Here is a 12,372-nt window from a genome sequence, read left to right as displayed (position 1 = left end):
AGAAAACATTCAAAAGTCTGACAAGCTGTCAGTCCTTTCCATTCCTTTTAGCACTGTTTTGTCTATCTTCTTTGAACTGAAGGCTCCTGCCAAGAAAAGATTCATTTCTCACATATACTTGCCTCTATCAGATTTTGAATCTGGACAAAAGGGCCCACTTAGCAATTACAAGAACTTTTGCCATTGAGAATGCCAGAACATTACATTTCTACTTTTCTTCCAATCGCTTCACTGGTTTTTTTTCCTTTGAAAAGGGACAATGAAGAGATCAACATTCTAAACCAAAAAGAAGGTTGAGCACTATAAAACTAACACTCAGCTGGCTGTGCATGTGGCAAAGGCAGCAGAATGTTGACTCTAGGTATTTATATAGATTTATTATATTAAACAGAAATATTTTACTAAATTCCAATATATATCTGTAAATAAGCTTGATGGGACTGGTCATTTTCTAAGGGTGATAGATTCATTCTATGGCTTTACCACTTTAAGCATATGCTGTCCTTCCTGTTTTTCCAGAGTCACTGGATGTTTCAGCACACAGATCTAACTCCCAACATCAGGAGTTGAGTCAAGGAAACTTGATGGTTTTGATACATGATACTGTTGTTTGTAAGAAAGATAAACCTGTGTTATGAAATATATCAGCCCTTCTTATGCCCGGGGAAGGTTTCTTGAGTTAATAACTGGTGAGTGACGCTTGGTCAGGTGCGTGGTATCATTGGGCATTTCCACCACCGGAGGTCTCGAGTCATTCAGAGGCATTTCCCTCCTCCGCCTCCTTTAGCTGTGGTGGCGGTGGGATTTGAAACACTGAAGAGTTCTGCTCAGACCACATTTTGTCTCGTTCCAGACGCCTCCAGCAAGGAGGCTGGAATGGGGCCCGCAAAGAGCGATTCCTCAGGAAAACCAACCTCCCGCTGGCGCTCGGGAACCGCAGGAGGGAGCGCGCTCCCCGCCCCAGATGCACCGCCCCGGGCAGAGCCCGCCCGCCCCCCGCTCCCGCTCCCGCTCCGATCCATCCTGCACTGCCCGCGGGGCTCGGGCCGTTCAGCAGCCCCGGAGTTCACCGGTGAGTCCTCTTCCTCAGATTGAAGATAGGAGCCTGGAACTTTGTGTTCGTTGCTTATCTCCCTGCCACCAACCCCTCAGGCTGACTGTCCCTTCCGGATTTCAACACGGCTAAGGGAAGGAGACAGCAGGTCCTCTTTAGCTATCCAGCTCCTGAGGAGTCTCTCCATTAAACATTTTTAAAAATGTATAAGCCAGGCAGGTTTGTGGGTTTTTTCCTGCACGAGTTTCTGGAAATGCTCGTGAAACCAGTATCTTCCCCGAGCCCAGCTTCCACAGCTGCAGCAGCACGGCAGCAGCACGAGCTGGGTACACAGCAGCCTGTAAAAGCATAATTTCTGAGGATCTAGCTCTGCTCTTCCTCCTGAGAACAAAGTTCCTCACTTTTCACTGTTGCACTGCAGGAGGCACTGGAAGCAGCCTGGCCTGCCGCATCCTCCAGCTCCGCGCCCACCCAGCCCTGAGCTCCTGCTCTTGCCATTTCCAGTGACAGCTGTTGCCAAGACAGTTTTATGCACCCATTGAGACAGGCACTGGAAGTCACCATTTACTGTTTTTTAACCACATGTGGTGTAAAAGGGGCTTTCTGTTCACTGCTGTTTGCAAACTGGCAAAGGGTTTCTGGAAAGGTGGTTCAGCTACGGTACCATCCAGCCCATTCCAATAGCTGATATTTACCCATGGCATAGGCACCGTAGAAACACTGAGGCACAATTGTTCAGAAAACTGTACCCCATGTATTTCTCAGCTGTCTGTATCATAGTACCAAATGAAACTACCAGTGTTGTTAGAGGAATACACCATTTTTAAAGCAGCACTAACTCTACTCTTTCATCTACTGGTTAGTCACATACTACTACAAAACAAAGCTTACCCACTTTTTACGTTTTAATTTCTTATTCTTGGCCAATAAAACCTTCCCTGCAATATTGCCTCCTTTTTTAAAAAAAAAAAATTGTGTCTTTATGTGCACTGAAAAAGTAATTACTTGACATGACTGATGAAACAGACATATTGCAGAATCAATTAACCCACTCCCATCAGAAGGAAATAAAATGCACAGAAAACTTTTGTTCCAAGGTAGCAGGACTGGTTATATGGGACCATTTACAGTTCTCCAGAAATCAAAGATAAATTAAAACTTTCAATTAATTGCTAGGCATCTCAGCTTTACTGGTAAGTGGGATGACAAGTGTCGGAGTTCTTTCAGAACTGGGCAGGATTCAGGTCAGGGGTATTGGCTGGTAGGAGGAGGGAGGGGGCAAAACATGCTTTGTAGCTATTTACAAGCCCCTAGATGTCCTAGATGGTGATGAAGAAAGGTGGATATAGTAAGAGTGGTAGGAACAGTTTGTCAACAAGTATTGCTGCACATCATGCACAGGAGTTAATAAAATAAATTATACACCACATTTTTCTTTCAAGCAAGCTTTAAATAGTCCATATGTAACAGAATCATGTGTTACAGACAAGAAATTCTTGCTGCCAAAACACAGGATGAGTGTTTTTCCCCATCGTTCTTTCCAAATTACAGACTTAGGAAAAAATATTTCATGAAATTAGAAGACTTTAAAAAATAAAATTATGCTAGAAACCAGAAAATGCCAGTAGAATAGACTGGTGAAGTACATGAACAAGTCATCAGAATAATGTTAGTACATATGTACTTACAAAAAAAACCATACAGGAATGGACATAAAGGCTTTTAAGACACAGATACTAAGCAGGCTAATTCAGGATCAAAGGGCAGAATGCACACAGGCTTTATTATAAATTCTGTCATTCATGCATTTGTGTGTGCAGATAAAATATATTTAAAGCCATGTATTTAAATGCCATCAAGAAGACACCTGAACTTCTCCCCAGCAACACTGTTGACCTCAGGGAAGAATTAAACCCAGTTTTGCTTATTTTTGTACACTGGCCATATCCAAACTCATAATCTGCAAAAGGGAACAAAGTATAAGAAAGAAAGCAGGTATTTTATCTGAGCCATTCAGTGACACTGGGACAAAGATCCAAACTCACTTTTTGGTAATGAATGTCCCAGGAATGGAATGTCAGCGACACCAGCCTAGACAGTTCTCAGCTGTGTTTCAGAAAGTGGCTCCAAGAAGGATACAAGGATTGAGTGGGGAAAAAATAGAAATTAACCCTGTAGGACATACATACATAGATAGATGGCTTTTTTAGAACAAAATAAGGTAGCACTACTGAGTAAGTGGCAATATGGTGTGTGCATTAAGATATACAAGTGAAATCTGCTTGGGGCACCTTCACTCAGAGGAATAAATCTTCTTAAAATATAATTATAATAATAATAATACTTCTTTATACTTGCCACTTGTTAGCAATTGTTTACATCGTAGAAAAATAGATAGTATTCTGTAACAAGAAATATAGTTACTTTGTTAAAATGGGCTATTTTAAACCAGCTACTGTTCTTTCATATAAAGAATTTCTAAACAGCAAAACAAAAATAGGTAATACTGAGTGCAAAACAGCCAGTGGTATACTTTGCATTGATTTGAAACACTAGTTGCCAGCTACTATAATTACATGTTCTGTACACTGTACTACAAAAGTCTTCCATCTTTTAGAAGATTTTGGGTTTTTGTTTTTCTTCTCTCTAGGTGGCAAGTATTTAATCCAAGTAAATTCAAACTCTAGAAGTCTGAAATAATTTCAAAATCAGTCCTTGCTACTCTTTCACATTCCTTCCCCTACATAGTGCAGCAGCACTTTCTACTTATGGCCAAAACTCCATTGAGTTAAACAAAGTTTAGAATGTAGATACTTAGAAGTTTAGCTTATAGATTCACATTCTTTTAAAAATCATTTCACTAATCTCACGTTTACATTTACACTAATGTAACGCCTCACTTTATAAATTTCACCATCCCTGCTGAAGACTGAAATACAGTTCAGATGAAAACTCTTTGCCAATGGTAGGTATTGTCTTAAATGCTACAAAGCCAGATGGTTCCAATGTCGAAGTCAGATTTTTCTGCGGTCTCCGCAACATTTTCAGATATGAATAGCTAATTCCTAGTGGCAGTGGTAAAGGCATTGTCAGTACACCATGAACATCACAAATGGAGACAATTTCCAAACATTAAAGAACAAAAACCAAACAAAAAGCACCCAGAAAAAAAAAATCAGTGAAACATTCTTAGTAGAGCAGAAATCTGTCTATTCTCCTCTTCGTTAATGTCACACCTTTTCAACTTTGGTGGGGTCATAGGTATCTGGAACAAAACAAGAAAGCACTATTAATAATGTATTGTGAAATCTATTCAGTATTACTAGCTGTCAAAATGAGACATGTTTTCCCTACCTTTTATTAAAAAAAAAAAGAAGCTGATAATGGACTTACCACCTTAAAGATACATATCACATTCCTGACCCAAATTCTGTATTTATACCAGTGTAATTTGGGAACAAGTTTGATCAAATGCATGGAGATAGAATTTGGGAGGCCTTGGGTAGGTAGGAACAAGCACACTGAATGCTGAGTTATTACTTCTAGTTCTCAGATGCTTTGACGGGGAGAAAAAAACATAAGATTTGCTCCCCCTTGCACTGAACATGAAGGAGCAGTAAATGCTTTAAAGATCCTAGCAGGGTGTTTAAGGCTAGCTGAAGGAGTGCTTATGCCATGCAGTCATCAGGGTCTTTTCATTTGATTGCAAATCCTTGGTTTCAGATTAATTCAACAGAAAACAGGAAAGCACAGCTGTGTTGCATCACTAGGGCTGTCTCGCTTCAGTCTGCAAAACCGCAGCTCACGTTTTGAACCTTATTCACTAAAGCACTGGACTGGCTTACTAACACTGTTCTTCATTTTCAGCCTACCTCCTGTCAGTTCACGGGACATACCACACATTGCCTTTCCTTTTCCCAAATCCCCAAGGGACACTCTTCTATCAGATTTTTTTATTGGATTTATCCTAGTGTTGGCCACAAAGTGAGCAGACATGAGCCTCATCCTTCACCCTTGTGACTCTGGGATAGGATTGCAATGAAAAGGCTTTGCCTTGTGTGGTCTGCCTCCCCAGTGCCATCAGGCAGGTGCCTGACTTACCCTTGGGATGCACAGTCATGGCTTGGAGGAACCACAGCTACCTACAGAGGAGCCTGTAGGCGCAGAGGGGCCTGGACAAACCGGCACTGCAGCCTGTGCTGCCGTGTGCTACTTGCTGCTCTTACGCAACCCAAGTATCTGTGCTAACCTTAAACGTCCCTCCCGTGGGCTGTACTCCCACAGCACTCACATTTAAACAGCTGAGCATGAAAACAGTTCCACACATAAATATCACACTTTGGAGTAAAACGTTCATCCTCAGGACTTTCATGTTGATGTGAGTGAATGTCTTCATTCAAACAAGCATAAAAATCCCCAAGGGAAATTTTTGCTTCCGTGTGCAAGTGTCCATCTGCAGTATCCAGACTCATGTCAAGGGGGGGACTGACTAAGAAAGGACTTCTGGATTTGGCCCCATTGGGTGGATTCCTGGTGCAGAATCCTTTATCACTGCTCTTGCCCACCCTCCTCATTGATAGGCTGGCCAAGAAAGGTGTCTGCGCCAGCAACAGCAATCATTTCAGAATTTTTTATCACTGCTAAGCTTCTTTTGGTATTTCCAAACAGACACCATATGAATGCAAAAAAAATCAACACGAAAAAAGTTTTTGAGGGCCAGGGCACTCCAGGATAATGCTGCATCTTTCTAAGCTTAATGCACAGATGGTGTGGGAAGATGCCTCTAAAGCAGTAACATTTTTTCTACTGTAAATATTTTGCCATCTAAACTGCTAGAACATACAAAAATTCTGAACTATTCTGTGACAGGCTGACCTAAGAATAAAAACGAATTTACATTTCAGAAACTTGATTTTCCTAAGGCCAGACACATTCACATTATGAGAATTCCCCACAAAATTGCAGGTGCTCACTGTTTCAGGGAGTGGCGGGACAGGGGTAGGGGTATGGAGGGAGGGATAAAATCAAGCTACAAGACATGGAGCCTCTGGATGGCTCAGTTTATTCCCTTACTTATGCTTACTCATGCTTTCAGCACCTAAACAAGGACACAAAAGTGTCAGACTGCCAGGCTATGTCACCCTTCTGAGGGGTAGAGACACTGGAGTTCTAGTACTGAAACAGAAATGTTTATTCAACATTTGGTTAAGCTCATTTGAAATGCGCTCTACAGAAACAAAGCCAGATTAGCAGCCCCATGTCTTCAAACAGCAAAGGAGAAAAGACATCCAATGCATTTGGGAACACTTGGAGATGTTCTTCTAATGGCAGTATTTGCATAGTAAGATGAGCTTCTTGCACTGAGCTTTGGCAGAGCTCTTACTCTGAGATGACTGTTCCTCTGCCAAGCTACATTATACATGTGAAAGCCTGTTTCTGCTAAGGGCTCCAGCCTCTGCGACAGGCCCAGTCTGCAATTATAAGACTAACCCTACCTCGTTTCAAATAGAATGGCCTTTTAGAATGGAATATTTGTGCTTTAAAACCAATGAATACAATGATTTTCCAGGATTAATTCTCATTTGGGCTTACATTTATACCAATGGGTTAGTCTGGAAGCTGCAGTGGGATTTAACAGAGGAAGACACAACATCAGGCCTTTCTATAAACACAAATCTTCAGCCCTGCGCTGTTAAAGTAAGGTGAAGATTTTGTGGCCATTGACAAATTAGGGTCTCTTTGAATGGGAGGAGGTCAGTGGAGGAGCTGCCTGCCCACCCCACATGAGTGTGTGTTACCCTGTGGTACTGAATGTGTACAGCAGGAAAGGAAATCCCTGCCATCCAGATATGGCGAGGGCTGTTATGGCTGTGAGGGAACTGCTGCAATGGGAACACTCTGCAGAACACAAGCCTAGCATTGTCAGCAAGAGGGATAAATTTAGACCTAATTTACTGCAGAATAACTCTCCAATAAAATGCACACAATCTGTTTTGATACATCCCTGAAGTCATGTCACCACAACAGATATTTTCTTCACTCCAGCAGAAACCCCAAGGGAGGAAAGCATATGAAATGCATGTGGTGCATACTAGACCTGATGGGTACAAGAAAGCTGAATTAGCCTGTTTGGAAAATCCCGTCTAGAGAAACACAGTTCAGAGCAGAGAGAGACAAAGATGTGGGATACAGAAAAAGACATGAAGGGAAAGGCTGCAAGACTGCAGGAGTCAATACTTCGAACTCATACAAGCAATTCTCTTCAGATGGAAATGCCTAAATCCAGTTTAAAGTATACTCCATTTAATTCCAGTCCCTCCATACTGGAAAACTGTGAACAGATTTATATTGATGAGGTTTAATGAATAACTTGTGCAGATTTCAAGGTAAAGTGTTAGCTGTTACAGAGAGGATGGAAAAAGGAGGAGGAGATTAATACTCATTTAACAACTTTCACACCGTACATTTGCTCACTCCAATTAATTTAATGGACTAGGCAGGTGGCCTGGGAGATTTATCCCTTTACAGTGAGCTATGGCAACAACTGATTTTCAGTCGTTCAACACAATGCTGTATGAAAACAGTTTCAAGAGAACAGCCTGTGTTACTTTTAGGATGCATATGGACTACACAAGTTTATATGCTTTTGAGAGATGAGGAACACAAAAAAATGGGGAAAAAAAGGTGTTAACTGAAAAAGTCAAGTTACCGTTTGACCTGGGGTTAACAGTTATTCTCAACATCTGATCTGGAAAATATTCATGAGAGAGAGAGAATTTTCCAGGCCTCTGAATGCAGCCGTTTCCCAGAGGCTTCATAGAAGTACATCAGATTTTTATTTTTAGTTTCTTATGAACTATGATATAGTATGTGTCTATTTAGGTATTAGGGAGGGAAAAAATTGGCATTCAAGGAGAAGCTATGATTAAATCACCACGTGTTCCCAAGCACTGGCACCAGAGTGACTGTCTTGGAACTCCACTGTTTTAGCCTGACCATTCCCTGAAACAATTAGACAGAGATGAGACCATAGAGAGCACTCCAGTCTCTGTGAATGAGTTTCAGTATCACAAGTGAGTTTTACAGTAACTATTCCTAAAATGGGATCAGAGAACACTCATCTTTTCCACAAGGAGAGCAAAGTGGGTGGCTCCCAGATGAGGGTAGTACCACCTACAGCCTGTTACTATTTGAGCAGTATACGTGGGCATAAGCAAACCGATCATGCCCGTTACATAAGGAAAGAGTACCCATCTGGATCTCCTACAATAGGGTCTTACCTAAAGAAAAATCTCTGCTGATCTTCTTCTTGTCCATTCCACCTAAACATCCATTTTCACTGAGAGAGATAACACGCTTGGAAACAGCCCCTGAGCTTGCCAGTTTGCTTCCTCTCTCCTCTTGTACCTTTGACAGCTTCTCCTCATCGACCTCCTCTCCCGAGTCTGCGCTCTTAATGCTCAGACGTCTCATCCGGGACACAGAGTCAACTTCTTTCATCCGCACTAAGCGATCCATGGCAGTCCGGCTCGGAGGAGAGGTGAGCTTGCCTTGAAGTGTCTCTATCACCTTCGAGGTGCTTCTCACTCTCTTTTCTGAATGCTGATACACAGGTGACTTGCAAACCAAGTTTTGGTCCTCACCTTGGCTGGGACTCACAGGTTTTTCAAGAACTTGCTCAGTTACCCGTGTTTTAGCGCTGGCTTCCTGGTGAGTGGTCTGGCATTCATCAGGGTGTAAAGATCGTCCTCCAGCTCTGACAAAGAGAGCACTCTCTGTCCAGCCACACTTTCGTCTGCCTTCATAAGAATCCTCCTTTTTTCCTTCTTTGTCACTTACTGTGCTCTCCACTGATGATGACTCAAAGTCCTGAGCCCCATTTGCAGGGCTAGTGCCTGGGTGGGGCCCAACATGGTCATCTGGAAGGAGAGACTCCACCGCTATATCTATACCTAAAATTCTTGCAGCTCTTGCCTGCAATGACTCATTCACAGGGATTTCCACTGCATTTGCATTTGAAGAGTGATCAGAGTTGTTAGCACCAGGTTCTGGGGCCACATCAAGTCCCACTGACCTCAAATCTGGCTCAGAGCACCCTTGGTTCCTCTTCGTTAGTGACAAACGTGCTACCGAGCCTCTCTCTAATACTGTATCATTTGTGGGAATTGCACCTTTGCTCAGTTTAACAAAGTCTAGATAATTTTGGTCTTCACTCATCTCCTGCAAGAGAGGGTTATTGAAAGGATTACTGTGACATGAACTGCTTGAGCTACTGGACAAAGCTCTCTTGACAGGGCCCACATGAACTGGCTGCTTGCTCATGCTGCTCTTGGTTTCCCCTGTCCCCATTTCTGTTATCAGACTTCCATCTGCTGGCCTGACTCCTTCACTGCTCCCTCCTGGATGCAAGGAGCCTTTAGAGCCAACATAGCTTGGCTCAACACCATGCTCTGTCCCCATACTCCAACTTTCAGACTTACTTTTAACTCTTCCTGACCTAAATACAGGCACCTCTGGCATAACCAGTTCTGATTTCCCACCATGTTTTGGCTCCTGGTTTGATTTCTCATTTCTGGATGTCCTCCTCTGCATAAGGGCACCTGCTTGCAGAGAGGCTGCAGCACTTTCCAAGTCTTCTTCACTGCTTGTGCTCTCCTCCTGCCCTTGCAGCTCCTTGTTAAAACTTTCTAGCTCACTTATTGCATCCCATGGACGACGACTTACAGGTTTCAACAGGAACTGCCCAAAAAGCTCTTTACTGTTGCAGGGAGCACTTGGTTCTCCCTTAATTACATCTCCCTTGGAAAGAAGGCCATTTTCCCTCTCCTGGGCAGGCACAGGCTGGCTGTGGTGGGCTTTTGGGGAGGGAGTCTGAAGGCCTGAGGTGGCAGTCCTGGAAAATGCACTGTTGCTAGACTGGCTGAGGTACATCTGACCCTTCATACCATAACTGCTCTGCCTGCAGCCTCTCTCTTCAGAAGGTGACCCTGTCTGTTTTGCCCCTATCGTGGATGCTGTACATTCCAGGTGTTTTGGAGACAGCAGTTTGCTACTATCAAGCTGCCCAGGCTTTGTACCATGTAAAAATTGTGGGCTTTCAGGTTCTTCACTGAAACTGGTCTGTGTCTGCTGGTCTTTGTACTGATCGCCTGGCCAGGAGCCAGAATATTTGAGCTCTCTGTGTTTTGTAGGCTGAATAAACCTGAGGTCATTCATTTGTTTGAACTCTTCTGGTCTCCACAGCTCTTGTTTTTGTAACTCATTTTTATTGGTCATGCTTCCTGTAAGTGCTTGTAACTCCAAGTCCGTTGAAGACATACTTAAGAGACTTTGTTCTTGCAAAGCCCCATTGTTATCAAACCCATTCTTATCAGGGCTCTGGGTTATGTTGTTGTTCCTATCTGTATCTGGCAGATGGGATTCTGATTTAATTGGGATAGAGACCAAACAAAATATAGTTTCATTCATTTTTTTCTTTGAACTCTTTTTGCTCTGCATCCCAGTTCCAGGTTCAAACTTTTTCACTTTTGTAACAGTCTCACAGGTGCTGTCCATATGTGAATTTCTTACAGAAAGTTTGCCTTTCGCATACTCTGTGCTGGCTTCGTTACGGGGGCTGTGATTAGTTGCACTACAATTGTCTCTTTGGTCCGGCAAGGCACAATTTTCCTGATCTCGGATGGACGGTGCCAACCATCTGTTGCTATGGGTGGAGCTGTAGGAAGGTCTTTCTCCCTTTGCAGAACTGGACAAGTTTGATGCATCCACAAAGGCACTGTTGTACTGTACTTCAATATTTCTCTCTTGCAAAGCACCAGAACTGGGACTACATGCATTTTCAGTGTATTTAGCATTGTCCTGCAGACCTTCCAGTGGTGCAATTTTAATATGTCGTATCCGAGGATCATCAAAGGGAATGTACTGGACAGAACGCAGGTGGTCAGCAGGGCGCCTTGCATGGCTTTGCTTCCCATGAGGAAAATGGTTGTCTTTGCAAGGGTCACCCACCACTTCAAAAGTATTCATGGCTGGTCGTTGGCAGGGGACGACCCGCTCTGCAGCACCCTGTGGATCGCTGCTGGCGCACGTGTCGGCGTTAGGCACTTCACTGGGGGAACGTGGGGTCACGGTTTGGTGAGGTGGGGATTTGTAAGAAGGAGGAGGTACGTACACTGGGGGCTCCAAACCAGAGTCTGGAATGCAAACATCTTTCCTTGGCTCATTAACTTTGGCTAAGTAGGAGGTGGGTTCACCTTTCTGGTAGTGGTCCTGGAAACCCACGGTTTCTGCAGGTGCCCTAGTCTGCCGCTGCAGTTCGTAGGATGGAGGCTTGAGAGGTCTCCCATACTTGGGTTTCACCAGGGGAAGGAAATGGCCTCCTGTTCCATGGTGCTTGGCTGGTTCCACACTCAGTCTGTTTGGGGAATAGGAGGGAGTTTTAGTTACACTGAGCGAGTTGTTACTGTTGGTCAGGGAGGGTATTTCCACACACCTCATGCTCTCAGGTGAAAGGACCCTTGGCAATGACTGTGATTTCCCCTTGCTGTGGGTGCTGAGTACGTTGTCTCCCAGGGTCAGTGAATACAGCTCTTGGAGCAGCTTCTCCCTGTCACCCTCGGACATTTGCCTCCCTACCTTTTTTGGCTGGTTCCAGCTTTCCATTCCCAGATTCTGCCATTTGCAGTCACTGGGCGCTTCACAGCTCTCCTGCAAGCCGCTTCGCCTGACATACCCTGCGCCTGTCCCCACCTTCAGCTGATTCTCCTTGGGGTGCCGGGGTGCCCCCAGGGCTGCAGCCAGGCTCTTCATTTCCACACTGGCTTTCTGGGAATAGCCTAGTAGCACACTGAAGTCCTGTCCTCGTCTTCTCCAGTAGGCGAGATCTTTATCAGTCTTGGGCTGGGAAGACCGTGCTAAATGAGTCCTGTCACAAACCCTGAAAAAAAACCACAGCATCAGAGGCAGCGTGCACAGGTGCCCTTTCTTTCTCGTATGGATAAGGTCACTAGGAGGTCAAATGATAAGTTATGCCAATGGGGTTTGTGCAATCTATTTGCAACCAGATGACTATGATTTTAATGAGAGGATTTAAAAGTCAGTCATTAACATGAGTAAAGGAAGGGACAGAAGCTCTTTTGATATGTTGTTAGCTATGCAAAGCTGTTAGAAAGAAAGACAAATGCACACAGTTACCCGCTGTGCAAACATGCACAGTCCTCCTTAATGGACACTAGAAAACTGTCCCTGCCCACGGCAGGGGGCTTGGAACTAGATGATCTTGAAGCTTCCTTCCAACCCAGGCCACTCTCTGATTCTCT

The 12,372-nt window shown here is 43.9% G+C and overlaps 1 protein-coding gene across 8 annotated transcripts in view; it reads right to left on the bottom strand.

Annotated features, from left to right (window-relative positions):
* Positions 1–2,023: 2,023 nt before the first annotated feature.
* Positions 2,024–12,372, bottom strand: part of JCAD (junctional cadherin 5 associated) — a 60,584-nt gene continuing 50,235 nt past the window's right edge. For 7 of the 8 annotated variants that reach the window (XR_004357251.1, XM_032688800.1, XM_032688827.1 and 4 more), the window contains 2 exons: positions 8,335–11,990; positions 2,024–4,319 (listed from right to left, as the gene is read on the bottom strand). Coding sequence is in view for 7 of the 8 variants with exons in the window: in XM_032688800.1 (XP_032544691.1) it covers positions 4,285–4,319; positions 8,335–11,990 (3,691 nt within the window). In the remaining variant the exon portion in view is untranslated. The remainder of the gene's footprint in view (positions 4,320–8,334; positions 11,991–12,372) is intronic. The other variant, XM_032688834.1, reaches the window with a different exon arrangement.

Source organism: Chiroxiphia lanceolata, chromosome 1, assembly GCF_009829145.1.
Source record: "Chiroxiphia lanceolata isolate bChiLan1 chromosome 1, bChiLan1.pri, whole genome shotgun sequence".
In the NCBI taxonomy this organism is placed as follows: domain Eukaryota; kingdom Metazoa; phylum Chordata; class Aves; order Passeriformes; family Pipridae; genus Chiroxiphia; species Chiroxiphia lanceolata.
Note: the sequence above shows the minus strand (reverse complement) of the source record. Positions and strands in the feature narration are given on the sequence as shown.